This window comes from Mustela nivalis (genome assembly GCF_964662115.1).
Source record: "Mustela nivalis genome assembly, chromosome: 17".
NCBI lineage: Eukaryota > Metazoa > Chordata > Mammalia > Carnivora > Mustelidae > Mustela > Mustela nivalis.
In genome coordinates this window covers 27,839,610-27,856,700 of record NC_139036.1, presented here as the reverse complement: position 1 = coordinate 27,856,700, position 17,091 = coordinate 27,839,610, and the positions used below count along the sequence as shown (strand labels likewise).

The 17,091-nt window shown below is 35.8% G+C and overlaps 1 protein-coding gene across 13 annotated transcripts in view; it reads right to left on the bottom strand.

Moving 5' to 3' along the window:
* The window catches only part of BCAS3 (BCAS3 microtubule associated cell migration factor), a 584,337-nt gene that overhangs the window by 290,249 nt on the left and 276,997 nt on the right, over positions 1–17,091 (bottom strand). For all 13 annotated transcript variants that reach the window (XR_014304944.1, XM_082707501.1, XM_082707499.1 and 10 more), the window contains 3 exons: positions 9,960–10,084; positions 7,205–7,370; positions 4,986–5,086 (listed from right to left, as the gene is read on the bottom strand). Coding sequence is in view for 12 of the 13 variants with exons in the window: in XM_082707501.1 (XP_082563627.1) it covers positions 4,986–5,086; positions 7,205–7,370; positions 9,960–10,084 (392 nt within the window). In the remaining variant the exon portion in view is untranslated. The remainder of the gene's footprint in view (positions 1–4,985; positions 5,087–7,204; positions 7,371–9,959; positions 10,085–17,091) is intronic.

Here is a 17,091-nt window from a genome sequence, read left to right as displayed (position 1 = left end):
CACAGACTCCTGCAAGGCAATAACTACAGGCAGTTGTAAGCCTTTTGCCTCCTTTGCTTCCCATCTCCCAGAAACCCTGTCCTTCATTCCCTGGTGTCCAGTGACTTGAAAATGGTTGTTTTACATATTCTATTATTTGTTGTTGTTTCAGAGGAATGGTCAGTCTCAAAGGGAGCCTCAAGAAATACCCAATAAAAAAAATATTACTTTCATATATAAAAAAGTTTTAAATCCAACCGAAATGTACATGTCTGAAACATATATGTTTTAACCATCCTCTGTGTTTTTCATTCCTTTCCATATGGTGTCAAAGGTTCTCCTCAACTTTCCTATAATGCTTTCAAAGGTAGAGGAAAACAATTATATCCCCAGTAAAACAGAGAGGTTCTATGGCTCCTGATCACCTTTTTATTGTATATCAAAGCTGTGTTTCTGTTGAATGATCCCTTGTTACCACTTAACAAAGAAAACTCCATGAGTTTAGGGAGGAACCTCTCACATACCCAGGGATTACTTCAGAAATTCAAAGTCTGACACCACCCCCCCAACAAAGCCAGTTTATGTCAGCAATTTAAAAATACTGCTGCTGCCAAATTACCTGGAAGAAAAGGAGGAAACATTCTTTTTCCCCTAAATAAAACTTTCCCAAGTCAATTCACTAAGCCCTATCTTTAATTTACAATTTGGGAAGCTCTGAAGCGGATAAAAGAACAAGTTACTGTCTATTTTGGGATCATATTCAAGGCTAGATGACATTTGTTAGTCTCCTAATGTTTATCTTTGTTTTTGGCAAAGTAATACACTGAAAAAAGTGCCTATTTTAGAAAAGGTAATTATAGTATGTAATTTTTTTTCAAATGAGAAAAAATAGCATTAACACAAAAATTATGAATCTCCTCTGCTATAATCTTTTCATATACTATTCATGAGATTTCTTATGACCAAAGCAAAACAATTTTTTAATATTAGATTCTTGAATTTACCTTTACTGAACTACACATTAAGATCAGATTACTGTCTGTACATTCACTTTGCACATTTAACCAATCTACTCAATAAAACCATAGGAATTTGCTGATATTTTATTTCTGTTTTACTTACTCAAAATGGTAATATCTATGATTCAACCTAATAATGAAGACGACATCTCCACCTCCATAATGTAAAGAACATTCTAGTATAAGTCAATTTCTGACAAACCAAAATGCCTTAATTTTGTATCATTCCCATTCAATTAATATAGGTGGGAAATATCATGACAGTTATGAACACAAAATTTGGGGTGCTTGGGTGGCTGAGTTCTTTAAGCTTCTTACTCTTGATTTAGGCTCAGGTTGTGATCGCGGGGTCAGAAGATCGTAGCCCTGTGTGGGTCTGCTGCTAGGAGAGGAGCCTGCTTACTCTATCCCTTCCCCACCCACCTGACACCCCATCATGCTCTCTCTCTAAAAAATCAAAGTTTTTCTAAAAACACAAAATTTTGGTTTTGACTTCCTTCACTTTAAATTAGGTGATAAGTCTTTAGTGTTTCAGGCAGATTTCTCTTCCCTTCCCCCACCATTTACTCTTTTGCCACATATGTAGAACTCTGTTTATCAACCACCGGTGAGTGTATTTATTATGATTACAGGGCTGGAAGGGGAGTGGGGATTCCTTGCTAAACATCCTGCTCTCCTACTCTCTTCTCCCTGAGACAAAGTCTCTTTCCCATTTCCATTTACATCATGCTTTGTCTACTATTATTATCATTTCCGGAGTTTGTACAAGTCTGCTTCATTTGATCCACAGATCCAAAATACAACACCAAAAAAAAAAAAAAAAAAGCTTGCAACATCTGAGAAAATGCTTGCAACATCAAATTAGCATTAGAGTTTTACTCCGAATGGTTATATCTGAAAATACTTCCAGTAATATATTTATCAATTCTTCAAGTTGAGAAGTAAGAGGTGATTTTCAATATGGTTAAGTAAAACAAAAAACTCCTCGGCATCAGGTATGGTATACTTGTGTTTTAAGAGGTCACAACATCTTTTCAAATGGTTTCAGTAAGAGGAACTAGAGACAAAGCAAAAGGGTACTAAGAATGTCTTCTTAATGAAGCTCTAACTTATATAAAGGACTCAACAGATGGGCAGGTAAAGACATTTTCTCTAAACTGGCTCTAGCATTGCTTTTACCAATTATATTTCAGGCTTTTACTCCTCTGACGCAGATGTCCATCTTTTGCATATTTAATTGCTTCAGTCCTGTAATATATGGCATGTCCAGGACTCCCAATCAAATTATCTTTCTTTATCTAAGGAAACGGGGACTTTAAAATCAGACTAATCTGGGGCAATTGGGTGGCTCAGTCATTGGGTGTCTGCCTTTGGCTGGGGTCATGATCCCAGGATTCTGGGATCAAGCCCCAAGTCAGGCTCCCTGCTCAGTGGGAAGCCTGCTTCTCCCTCTCCCACTCTCCCTGCTTGTGTTCTCTCTCTCTTTCTCTCTCTCTGTCAAATAAATAAGTAAAATCTTTAAAATCAAAATAAAATAAAATCAGGCTACTTCTGTGTCTCTGGCATCAATATAAAGAATATAAAATTATTACAGAATTACCTATCTCTTAGGTGTTTTTTTAAAGATCTACTAAATTATATCAGTGGTATTTCACAAAGTAAGATAAAACAAATTAATTACATCGATGACTTACACAGCAGATATTACAACATGATCAGAATCACATTGTCGGAATAGGTATTATTAAGTCCCTGAAGTCTACTATTTGAAAATCAGTACTTTTGAGATAAGAAACAAAGATACAGATGATGCTTAAACTGTTTTACAGGTTTTTTTCCCTTTTTTAAAAATTTAAATTCAAGTTAGTTTCTGTATAGGGTGGATGTTTACAGTTTTTACAGAAACCCATCCCTTTGTTGACCATAACAACACCTTTATAAGAGTAAATATTATTATTAATATTTTATATTTATCAAATAATTGAAAGGTGATTTGGAACTGGAACTCTGGCCTTTTTATCCTTGTCCCAGGCTAGTCCATCTGGAATGGTCTAACATAAAATGCATTTATATGACATATTTTCATTAGAAACCATAGAATTATCAGTGACTCCTTTCTTTCAAATCATCTCTAATTCTTTTGTATTCCAACTCTGCAACATCTCACAGGTTTGTCCTGACTTTTCCGTAATAAAGACTGAATTGAAGCCCTCTCATCCAGGATCACTGAGCCTCCTCCACACCCCTCCCCTCCTCTGAACCTCGCATTACAACATTGCCAGAGTGCCTTTCTAAAATGCAGTTCTGACAGTGTCACTCCAGTGCCTGAAAACATTTGGTGGCTTGCTACTACCTACAGTGGTGGTTCTAAACTGTGCACCTAGAGATCTCTGTAATTCTGAGAACTGGACAAAGGTGTTTAGAGCTGCTGAAATAAGCAACGTCAATCAGCTTAATTTGCCAGAACACAAAAATTAAGGTACAGAGCTGCATTTGGTTTTTGCCCTAATTTTTGTTCTGTGTATCTTTTTGCCTATATACTGTTCGCCTACTGGACACAATAAATAACAAAATTATCAAAATAACAAAACAAAGCAAACGAAGATTTATTCTGGGTTAACTCTACCTCATTCAAAATGAAAAAATAGCAGTGGTTATTTTCACCCCTGTTGAGAGGTAGGGGGGAATATGTTCTTATGATTTAAATTTGATATTGTATAAATGTCATTTTTTCCTAATTCAATGATTCAAATGATAAGAACTAAGTGTATGCTTCCATGACCTAATAACAGCTATAGGTGCCTGTAAACTCTGCTTCTTGAACCCAAAACCACTTACATATACTTCTCTCTGAGGACTTTGGCAAATGAAATTCTGCACTCATAGTTCACTGATATACCTATCTCATTTTATTTTACTTTTTTATTAAACACCTGCTCCCGAATTAGTGAATTCACTGAGAACAGAAGCAACATGCTATTCATGTTTAACTCATAAGTGCCTGACACAGAGAAGTCACTCAGTAAATCCATGCTGGAAGAATCAGTGAATTCAATTTTAAAAGAGAGCAAGACTGCCAACTACGAGTTCAATTACCGACTTTTAGAAATTTCAAATAAAGTTGGTAAATTTTGTTTCCAGTATAATATATAACACATTATAAACATAAAATAAAACAGTTTTAGAACTATTTCACTTCGTGCTGCTAAAACAGCCAGGCAAGATAGTAAGTTCAATACAACAAAACTCCATTAAAAGTATGTCAATGTTGATTTTTAGGAAGTTTCTTAAAAACATACAGGACTCACAGCCATCAAGTTAAATTAAGGATCCAGTCAATCCTACAAAATTAAATTAAAATTGTAAAGAATTTTTAATTCTATGACCATAAACTGGATAATAAATATTAAATTGTCTTTCCATGCCTCCCCTACAAAATAAGCTGTTTCTACCTCAATGTACATGTTCTCAAGTGAAGAAAGAATATGGATCAATTTCTATAAATGTCAGGGCTTAGATATAAAAGTAAAAAAACAAATAAATACCCAATGAGGTTGCAATCATTACTTTACTGTTCCCAGTAAAATCTACAGAAAGAAAACCTGGCTGATACTTTTCACAGTGAAACATGCTTTTTTTTTTTTCCATGTCAGAAACAGATACCAAGTTTTATGAAGTTTATTATATCCTAGTATCCTCCTTTAAAAAAAAAAAACTTTCAAGACTACCAGATATATCCCCATGAACTTATATAACTGCAGGTGTACATCTCATGGCCATGGAACATGAACAGCCAGAGGCATACTTAATGTGTACTAAGGCTTACCGTTTACATTTATATTAAATATCTTACTTGCCTCAATCTGATTTTTATGGCCTATGGTCTGTGGACCTGTAGTAATATACATGAATGCATTAAAAGTCAGCATTTAAAGATAAATCTCAAAACACTGTACGGTAGGTAAAAAAACAATGGAAACTACTTACGGCCAGCAAGCAAGAACTGATAATACTGGACTGCATCTGCAGCAAGGAGCAGAGGGTGGTTTGCATTAAATGGTGGTTGCAATTCATTCCATTGAGGAGTTCTAAGGAAACGGCAGAAGAATATTAATATTTAAGGTTAATAGATGTGATGTAAATCACATCACTGTCACCACTTATAGACATTGATATAAACTCACACTATCTTTGTAATCATTAAAGTGAACTTGTTGGGAGTGCTGAAACCTAAAATACAAGGCCATCTGCTTAAAAAGAATAAAAAAGGTGGTGGTGACTCATACAATTACATAGAGCTGATATTGGTTTAATAGCAGAAGACCTTCCAATAGGATAGACAAGACATTCAAAGCACTGGACAGAGAGGAAGCATGTTATTCAAAGTCTAGATAAAGTAGCTCTAATTTTACCTAATTTCAGATAACTGCTGGAGCTCACTACTCTCAGAATATGTGTATATTTTTTAAAATAAAATAAGTCAGGTAAAAGTGCTTTTAAAAACCCCACACAGTTAGGGGCGCCTGGGTGGCTCAGTGGGCTAAAGCCTCTGCCTTCGGCTCAGGTCATGATCTCAGGGTCCTGGGATCGAGCCCCACATTGGGCTCTCTGCTCAGTGGGGAGCCTGCTTCCATTTCTCTCTCTGCCTACTTGTGATCTGTCTGTCAAATAAATAAATAAAATCTTAAAAAAAAAAAAAACCCACACAGTTAAATTAATGGCTGACTTATTACAGACCTAATTAAAATCTGAGTTCCAAAATAAGCCATTTATTTCAACAATGATGGTGCAGTAATTTTAATTAGATCTGCCTGTTCCTAAATAGCTTGATAAATAAGGTATTGATCAGATCAATCTAGTCCAGTAAAGTAGTAGTAAAGAATGCTGGAGCCTTCAAAAATCAATATAAGAATATTTTAAAACGTCAAAAGGAGAAGGATCATTTTCATATCCATTTTTGTCTGTTTCCTTCAATAGTTGTCAGGACAAATTTTTTTCTGTCTCTTCTATACCCTTATACACTGTGTCGAACAGGTTTTATTCTAGATTTTATTTCTCCCTCTTGACACTTGCTTATAAAGATTCTAATGATCATGTACTTTTGAGAAGGGCTCCAATTCTTAATAAACATTTCTACAGTGTTTAGCCATTGTATCTTGGTGAAACCTTCCAATCTGCTTATATTCATTTCCAGTCCCCTTAATGGTTATTCCAATACACTTTCTATTTTCAGTGAACATGAGACTGGAAATAGAGGAAGCACTAAAGCTCTATACATGGAATAGAAAAAAAAAAAAAAAACCAAGTTCTGGAAAATGTAATACAAAGATGCAAGGACAAGTTAACTCAAAGGGGCAAACAAAGACAACTGAAAACATGATCACACAAAAATCTGTACATGAATGTTCTCAGCAGCATAATTCATGACAGCTAAAAAGAGGAAGTGTCATCTACTGATGGATAAATGAGAAGAATAAACAAATGGACACAAAACGTGGCATATCCATGCAGTGGGCTATTATTTGGTCATAAAAAGGAATCAAGTTCTGATGCATGTTATAACATGGATGGACCTTGAAAACATTATGCTAACTGAAGAAAATCAGATGAAAAAGGTCATATGCTATATGATTCCATTTATATGTAATGTCCATAGTAGGCAGATCCAAAGAGACAGAAAGCAAATTGGCTGAAGGGTTTGGTGAAAATGGAGAGAGACTGCTAATGGGTATAGGGTTTCTTTCGGGGGTGATGAAAATTGACTGTGGTGATGGGTGTACAACGTACTGAAAATTCACTTTAGAAGGGTGAACTGTATTATATATAAATTATAAATCAAAAAAGGAATTACTGATACATGCAACAATAGGGATGGATCAAAATAATTTTGCCGGGTGGAAAGAAGCAAGACAAAATAAAAAGAGCACACACACTATGATTCCATTTATATAAAATTCTAGAAACTATAAACTAATCTCTGATGATAGAAAGCAGTGGTTGCCTGGGGCTCAGTGGGTAAGGTAGGGATGAAGAGGGGCAAGAGGGAGAGACTGCAAAGAGGCACAAGAAAACCTATGGGGGTGATGGACATACTTATAATGTTGATCACAGTGATGGTTTCACAGCTGTATACATATATCAAATTGTAGATTTTCAATATTTTATACCTCAATAAAGCTGCTAAAGACAATGGAAAGAGGTTTTACCTAACCAGGGTCCAGCTGGCTCGAGGTGAGGTCATCACTTCCAGTGGGGTGTCATCACTAATCTTGGGGGCAGTGCTGAGCGGCCGTGGCTCCATCATGTGCTCCACTAAGGTCCCATAGCAGCTAATGATGTAGAGAGACTCAACTACAACTTGTTTGGACTGATCTACAAACAGAAAAACAAATCCTCGTTTTGCAATAATGGCATAAAAGGAGCACAGTGCAATTTTTACAAATTATTGACCTTTCCGTCCATTTTTGACGCTGTTGAGAGAAAATATGGCAGGTAATGTTTTATGTGGTGCCTGCTCCCTGCCTAAAGGTTGCTTCTTAGAAGTGAATGCTAATGAGTATGAGAATCAAAATATTTTTTTTTTAAAGATTTTATTTATTTGACAGAGAGAGAGGCAGAGAGGCAGGCAGAGAGGCAGGCAGAGAGAGGGGAGAAAGCAGGCTCCCCGCGGAGCAGAGAGCCCGACGTGGGGCTCGATCCCAGGACCCCGGGATCATGACCCGAGCTGAAGGCAGAGGCTTTAACCCACTGAGCCACCCAGGCGCCCCGAGAATCAAAATGTTTTTAAATCTTAAGCAATTTATTTCAAAAATGATTCTCAAAATTCTAATACAATGAAACATTTCACAGCCTTTTGCATTTTTCTGCCATGTAATTTGTTCCCCATTATAAAAAATGAACAATAGCACGTGGGATAGGGACGGACTGACTGGAAAGGAACAACATATGGACAAAAAAGTAGTTATGCAGGATGTACCAATTCAACTGCATGAGAGGCTCTCTGCATGCTTAAATCAGCCTGTCTCCTCTGCTTTCTCTCAGAACACTTTATTTTTTTTTTTTTAAAGACTGATTTGTTTATTGGACAGGGGAGGGCCAGAAGGAGAGGTAAGGAGAGAATCTCCAGCAGACTCCCCCCGCTGAGCAAGGATTCTTGACACAGGGCTCAATCTCATGACCCTGAGATTACAACCTGAGCCAAAATCAGGAGTCAGACACTTAACCAACTGAGCCACCCAGGCATCACAAACTTTATTTTTAAAATCTGGATTAAAACAAATAAATGAAAAACATGCACATCCTCCCTCCACCCAATCTTCTTTCTTCTTTCTTCTCCATGGGATCACTGGCCTCTACGGTAAAGGAAGACCACTCATACTTTAAGGTCAGGTGCTGAATATGGTTCTAATCAAATGACTTTATAAGGAGTACACATGTCCTCACTACAAAAACAGGTTTAGTCCTCTATCTTGGGTTTTACAGTAAACCCAGGAGCATATAAAATGACTCATGAATGCTGGGTGGGTCACCTTATCTCCATGCCAGAGGAATCAATTACAGCTGATTTGAGAAAATGGCTAACGACCAGTCAGGGGGACATAAAGGAGGAGTAAGTTAAAAGGGTAATTAGAACAGAAGGGAGAAGCATTTGAAATTGAGCTTCACAGAGGGTTTTAACTAGTAACAAAAAGTCATTTTGATAGCATCATTAAAACTAAGGAGGTAACAAAAAAATAGAGATGGGATAAGAAAATGGAAGGCTTACATACTTTACTGTATCCTCTCCCACTTAGGCAAGGAACCTGCTGTGCCTGAGATCCTATTTCCAAGGAAAGGGTCACAGAAAGGCGATAACAAGGGAGAGGGCTGATGTCTGACTGCCAGTACTGAGCGTAAAGCAGGGCCATTTTGCCAAGAACAATACAGCCTGTGGAGCTGGGCAGAGAAGAGCCTCGCTAACAACTCAGTTTGTGACCTACTTTAATAGTGCTGAAATAATAAGGGCACAATCTTAACATTCAAAATTAAATACCTGATCCACGAATGCAGGCACTCCTCTACACACAAGCAATAAGGAGTAACATACTAAAGCAGTAATTATACAAAAATTTTAGGTATTATTCTTGGCAAATGAAGCAGGGATTAAAAAAACACAACTCTATAAACTCAGAGGAGCAATGGTTACCATAAAAGATGATTCTTAGGGATGCCTGGGTGGCTCAGTTTGACTGTCCAACCCTTGATTTCAGCTTAGGTTGTGACCTCAGGGTCATGGGATTGATCCCCGTGTCAGGCTCCATGCTCAGTGTGGAGTCTGCTTGAGATTCTCTCTTTTCCTCTCACTCTGCCTCTCCCCTTGCTTTCACACATGCTCTCTCTCAAATAAATAAATAAATCTTTTTAAAAAAATGACTCATTTATGAGCAGGAGCCTGTTTTTATCTTTTAACTTATAACATGGCAAAGGTGTTGGTGGTGGTTTTTTGTTTGTTTCTTAACGTCAGGACAGCGCTTTAGAAAACCCGGATTCAAACTCGGATGCCATCACTCCCTAACTACTGCTTTCAGCTAAGATATTCAAACTTTTTGGATTCGAGCTCCTTGTCTCTAAAACAGGGAGAACACCTCAGAGGCAATGGCATGGAATTTGCTTGTCACAAATGTAAGTATAAAATAATGGAAAAACGCAGATTGGAATGGAATTAACGATGTTGAGGACACTGGTAGACTGTCATCAACAAAGCAAAATACATTTGGATGGGCAATTAATTTCGCATTTATAGTGAGAGGATAGCTTTTGTCCTTAATGAGGCTTGACTAGTTGAGGAGAAACGTGCTAACTGAATGGAAAAATGGATTCAGAGAATACTGGGTTCAAGATTATTCAAGAAGAACTACTATGACTTTCCCTCAAGAAACAAAAATTATAAGTGGCAAGTTTAATCTACATTAAGCTCCATACCTTTTTCTCTTTTCAGACCTGCATTATTTGCAAACCACGATCTGGATGTCCCGAACATTGCAGCCACACAAAATTCTCCGCCCATCGATTTGCTGGGTGAAATTTGTGGAGGTGGTTTAACTTTGCTTAAAAAATAAAATGATAGTAAAAAACAATTAACCATGATGGAATCACAGACCTCAATACAGTAACATTATTTTCTTTAAAATTTCACCTCTGAGAATTCAAACCCTCCAATGTGGACATGCATTTTGCCTTAAGTGATAACTGGTGCTGTGAAACTATGTTCTGCAGTAGAAGTACAATTAGTACAGAATTCTGGAGTATTATCACAATAGTAACATATAAAAACAATAAAAATTAACCCCTTTTTGAGGTATGTGTTGGTGAAATCCAAGTCCCTTCTTTTCAGATGGATAACATTTCCTTGAAGATTTTAAAGTGGAACAATAGAACCAGTGTAAGTATTTCACAGTAATAAAATCATTTATCATTTCATTTTGATATATAAGATGTGGGACTGACAGGACAACTGAATGGAGACGGCATGTATGAAAATAATGAGATGATACAGAATGAAACCCCGCAAATGGTTCAGCCACAATGCTACATACAGTTAGACAATGTAGGGGGAGAAGCTCAAATGTTCTAATGCAATCATATCCACTAATTAAACTATTTGTTTATTTTTTCTTCAAGGCTTTGTGAAAACAATGTGTGTTTCTGCTCTGTTCTTCACATGTTTGAGGACGCCTTAAATCACTAATGTAACTACCATAAAAAAGTACTTGCTTTTCTCTTTGTTTTCTCCAAATTAGCTTGTATACCATCACTTCTAATATCAACCTTTCATCTTCGGTGAAATTCTAGTATTTCTCTTCTGATTTGGCAAAGGCCACCTCAAAGCTCACTGGCAATTCTGCTGGCCACCTCAGATAAATGGTGGTCAGACTTTCTCTAATTCACACACCAGAAAATAGCCTCACTGCATCCTGGTCAAGATCACAGCCCAATTTGGACACCAGAGCTCTGATGTTCCTACACTGCTACTCAGTCTCCAGTGTCAAATAACATCATTTCTACCTTCTTTTGTTCACTGTCCTTTATCTCTTTATCTTTTAGTAAAGTATGATTAGGTGGAGAAAGATTGGGTTTGGGAGCCGAGAAGAAACCTGGATGCTGCCACTTCTTAGCTATGTGACTTTGGTTGAGTTATTTAACTTCTTGGGGCTCAGATGGCTAATATGTAAAATAAAAATAGTAACGCCTATTTCATAGGGTTATTTTAAGCATTATTTGTTATTTATTTCTGTTATATTTCTTATTACTTGTTCTTTGTTCTCTAAGTGGGCTCCGTGGCTAGAAGTACCATCTGAGTACTTCTTAGATATACAAATATTCATCAAGCCACACTCCAAACTCTGGGGGTAGGGCCTAATCATCTGTGCTTTTAGTTTCAGTAATTTTTTTTTTTTTTTTAACAAGACCTTCAAGAAATTCTGGTTTAAGAACCACTGTATTAGGGCAAGTGCATAAGACAATCACGGCAGTGCCTTCCCGTATGATGGTACTCAACAGGGTTAACTGTCTTCTACACGGCACACCACCTTCACCTAATTTTCCAAAACACCAAACTGTGCTTTGGTAATCTCAGTTTCCAGGTCCCTGTGACACCTGAAAGTTTTCCATGTATTTTATTTCCCCAGCCTTCTGCTCTGACATCTTCCTCCTACAGAAAGCAAAAAGTTTGGGTCAGAGTCCACTCTGATTGGTCTTTTTGGCTCTCTCTTTGTGCCAAATCTATGGTAATGCCCTTGCCATATATGAAAAGGCCTCTTCTTTTCATCATTAACATTTCTAAATCACTTCACATCATTACTCATAAAAACTACACCCCAGCCTAACCTACCAACACCAGTCACAGTCAGACTTCCAGTGACAGCGAATTAAGAGACATGTTTTTTTTAAAAAAGTGTTTTGATGAAATGAATCTGGTTCTAGAAAGTTTCACATCTTCCTGGTTTCATCTACCACAACTACAATAACCTACCAGTAGAAAAGAAGACTCCCACACCTTGACCCCACCTACCCCAGAACAAACACACACCTTTCCTAGGTATCAGGGTAACCGCCATCAGATTACACTTTCCAGTCATGATGCTCATTGCTGTAATACCTTAGAGTGTAAATTCTCCTTCAAAGCCTTTATTTCCACCATCACTGAACTGCTATCACTGAGCCAATAAGTTCCTATAACTAGCATTTTTTAGTTCCTTCGGCCATTTTTAACCCTTAAGAGTTTGGGGAGGTTGGAGAGAAAGGAGAAAAAAAGCCATTCCAGAATTTACTGAAAGGTGTTTCCAATTACATAACTATGTGTTTTTACTAGAATCACCATCAGGGAACAATAATACTACAATGTACAAATAAGCTTCACAGGGACAAATTCAAAGCTCTTTGGAAATTACTGAATGCTATTTTTGTTTTTGTTTTTTTAAGACATGTGGTAAACAATGAGAGAGAAAACAAGTGGGTATGACACTTCTTCAGAGAGACTATGGTACATATAAAGTATGCCTCCTAAACAGAACTGAAAAACGGTTGCTATTAGGCAAGATAGTTCCTTGGTAACACAGTAATAAAGAGTAGAAATACGATAACAATTTATTCTTTGGCCATGCAAAAATATATTCTGTATGTGTTTATTAGCTTCCAGTCTAATCAACTGATGTCAAAAGCTAAAACCTCTTATACTTCTATAACACAACACACAACTCAGCTTCTGAACACACAACTAAAAAGCATCAACATGGTATTATTTTATACAAACTCACTATCTCCTGCAGGGAATAAGTATCTTATGATAAAGGTATGCTTAAAATTATGTAAAGAATGATCATTTTCTTTTTTTTTTTTTAAGATTTTATTTATTTATTTGCCAGAGAGAGAGAGAAAGAGCGAGCGAGCGAGCACAGGCAGGCAGAGTGGCAGCAGAGGCAGAGGGAGAAACAGGCTCCCCGCCAAGCAGGGAGCCCGATGTGGGACTCGATCCCAGGACGCTGGGATCATGACCTGAGCCAAAGGCAGCCGCTTAACCAACCAAGCCACCCAGGCGTCCTGATCATTTTCATTTTTATACACTATTTCTTCTTTTTCCTCTGATGGGGCCTTAATAAATCACATTAGCAAAAGTCTGTGTTTAGTGAGTGATTAAAACAGTTTCCATCCCTGGAGTACCAGGGTGGCTCAGTCAGTTAAGCATCCTACTCTTGATTTTGGCTCACATCATGATCTCAGGGTTATGAGATCAAGCCCCACATCAGCTCTGCACTGGGTGTGGAGCCTGCCTGGGATTCTCTCTCTCTCTCTCCCTCTCTGCCCCTTCCCAAAGAGTTTTCATCCCTGAGAATAGCTTGCTATTCTCCTCCGTGGTATAGTGCTGTCTAGTGGGGAGGAAGCATATCTGGTGAACATATTCATAGCAAGTCATTTCTACCATCAAACTACATTTGGGACGACTGTGGTATTTAACAAAACAGAATATAAAGATATGTGTCTAGAAGACTTTCAGAAAAATTAAAAGGAGAAATAATATAAAGAAAAGATTATCACTAATTAAGTATTTCTATACAAGGGAAGAAAAATTTCACTTTGATTCATTTTGCCCTTTATCCTAAGTTTTAAAAGGACTAACAAGGAATTTGGAATGGAGGCAGAACTGAACTTTTCCAAAATAACCCAGAATATTTCTAATGCAAAATAGCCTTTTGTTGGCAGAAAAATAAAACACTGAAAAATGATACATATGTGAAAGGAACAAAAGATAAAAGTACTAGCCTTGTAAATCATGTTCACTTCTATACTGGTGACCCAATCCTTTTAGAAAAGCATTCCAATACTACCTTTTCTCCTGTCTTCCTCTCAACATCTCCCTTTATCCTCCAAAAGGGGCTTAATAAATCCCATTACAAAACATTTGCAAGTTTTAAAAGAAGACCTGTGAGTGTTTGGAGGCCTTCCCACATTTATTTATTAATTTATTAAATAGTCCGATATAAAAAATAAAATTCCAATGTATATGGCACCCAGAAATTTAATTGTGCTGATCATGGTTTTAAAGAAAAACAAAACATACTGATGGAGCTCATGGACTTCTCTGAGAACTCCTGCTCCTTACTCCCCTGAGTCCATCATAAATAGCCTCATGTTCAAAAATGAAAAGTAAAATTTGGCTTAATTTGTGAGCAGTGTATAAAAGAAAAATGGAATGAATTCAACTTTCATTATTATTTTTAACTTACATTTATTATTTTTGCCCTACCGGGCAAAATAATGATTATAAAAATATCATATTTACTAAACTCAATACAAGAGAACAACATAATAAAAAGTAAAACAAAGAAAAACAAAACAAGGTACTAAATGAAAACTCAGGAGTTTCACTCTTTTTCACTTCTATTGGGAGACTTAACCACCTAACTATAGCATGAGAATCATTTTCACTGCTATCATAAGTTCTGGGGCTATTAACATTATGACCTCTTTCAAAATACTTACAAAGACTATTGAAGTTACCCCATTGGCTTTTACTATATTATATAATCCAGTCAGATTAACATATCAAATTTCTCTAGCCTCTTTTTCTCTCTACATCCTACTACAAAGAGAAAAAAGCAAAACTCTAATAATATCTGCTTTAAAATTACAGAAAAATTATGTCCTTCTGGGTAAATCTACTACAACCCATAGAATAGGACGTAAGAGGAGCATCTGCACATGGCATGAAAAGCAGCAATGACGTCCACTGCCTTGTTTAAAGGACACAAACATGGAAAGAGTTAAATTGGGATAGAAGCACTGTTTCTTTCCTTTTCCACTGTAAATGTTAATACAATATTGCTGTAAGAATTACAAGTGGTATGTTATAATATCTTTGCATGTAAGAAAAAAAAATCTTATCTTTATATTCCTCACTGTGATTGAGCTTTTAAAAGGAATTTAGAAGGTTTTTTTTCACTCTAAACTTTGTTTTTCTAAGAGAAGAACTAAGAGGGAAACTGAAACTATTTTAAATAAAGATATTAATAATATACCTAAAATTATTTTATCACAAATTATTCTTAAAGATCTAACAGATTAATGTAAACTTAAGATTCTCCTCTTTATATAAAACTTTTCTTTCAAAAATGAATTTATAGTATTTTAAATATCCTCAAAAGAACAAGATTAGTTTAAATGAACTATTTACATATATATAAACCGAATAGTCTCAGCACTAATTAAAACTTTAAATATAATTTGATATGTAAGTTTTAATTCTTCTTTAAATTAACCTGATATAACACAAACCCAGGTTATGAGTATGGGATATATTCAAATGGGTTTTCATCTACACTATTATGTATATATATTTTTCTTTTGATAAGCAACTAAAAAATAACAGCAGTTTAAACATAATACTACGTGTACACTGGGAGCTCAATAAATACTTATTACTTAATTGTAATACTGGGAGCAAAATTCATTTTAAAAAGTTCACAATGGCTATTTCTCTCAAAATTTCTATATTAAAAATATGTTACATGTGTGATTCTTTTATAATATTTACAACACTATGTTATAATATAAATTATATTATTATTATATAAAATATTATACAATATTTTACAGTCATTCGGACTCAAATATCCTGGAGGATACATAATCCCCAGAGTTCAAAAAATGGCTAAAATGTCGAAGACGGTCCGTACAACTTTCCAACAAGCTTATTTTGTTATCAAAAGGGCAGACATTATTTTAAACTGACTCACTGCAACTGCATGAATTTAAACAAACCAGTTTATCAAAGAATAGAGAATTAGTAGAAATTGTGATCTACCAAGAGCAAAATCTTAGCTAAATACAAAGGTTGCTACTTGAAAGTATTTTTAAAAATTGCATGAAATGTCCATTGCATTTTTTCTTCTAAAATACAAATATCACACTGCAACTGGAAATACTATAAACATATTTATTTGGCATAATGTTTTATTTCATAATGGTAAATAAAAACATCCTCAGGTTGAATGCTAAATATCAAGGAAAAAATAGCAAAGACTATTAAAACAAAGAAACCCTTATAAACAAGCTAGGAGAAGTTGTCAAATTTATATTCATTTTGCTGCCTTAATTTGAAGTTTCATTAAGATCTTAATGGGAAAAACATGCACCACTAGTAAAGGAACGTATTTTAAAGGAGGATCTTTTAGGCTAGTATAAGTGACTAAAAACGGGTTTCTTGTGAGCTAACGATGGCATCAAACAGACCACAGAGCAGTCTTCTAAGGGACAGGCAATGATTTAAAAGTCTACTATATTTCATATATCCCTTTCTTTAATCTGGCTCTTTTAATCTTGTTTCAACCTCAAATCATTTCTGGTTGACAAGTGCTTTTGCTTAAATTTGAGGAGCACATAAGCTGTTGAAGGAATGGAGTTTTCTGATTTCACATACAACATTAGTTACAACGTCTTTACTTCTATGCTAAAACTTCAATCTCTATTAACATACTAACCCTTTTTTTCTTTGTACTTAGAGAATGAGAAATTTATCCTAAGATGGAATCTAATTTTAAGTTTGGTCTACAAAGAAATGTTGTCCTATGTTGAATCTGGCATTTAAAAACTGCTCATCCAAGCTTCTAAATAAGATCCATGTATCTTGTTTGTTTGGGGAAGAAATCTGGTTAAAAAAAAGAATAAAGATTGACTTGTATGGGATTTTTTACTCATTTATATGCTGAATTTCTTTAGAATAGTTTCACAATCTGTGTCCTAATTTTGAGGCTGCATTTCAAGGAGGTTTTTATGATTTGTCGCCCTATTCTTATATGATAATGAAATCTTCAGATGTTCCTGTGGCAGATGACCACTGAAAATAGTTTGCATCAAATTATAGTATACCTTCAAGAACTATTTCAGATTTTTTTTGTCCAGGAGAAAAACAGCTGAGGGGCTTTTCCCTGGGATAATGGGACAGTATGAACAATTCCCAGTAGCAGTTATAACTACACACACACGTGCAGAACTCTTTTAAGTATCCTGTCTACATTTATAAAATTGATATACTTTATATTGCCCCAAATTTCCTTTT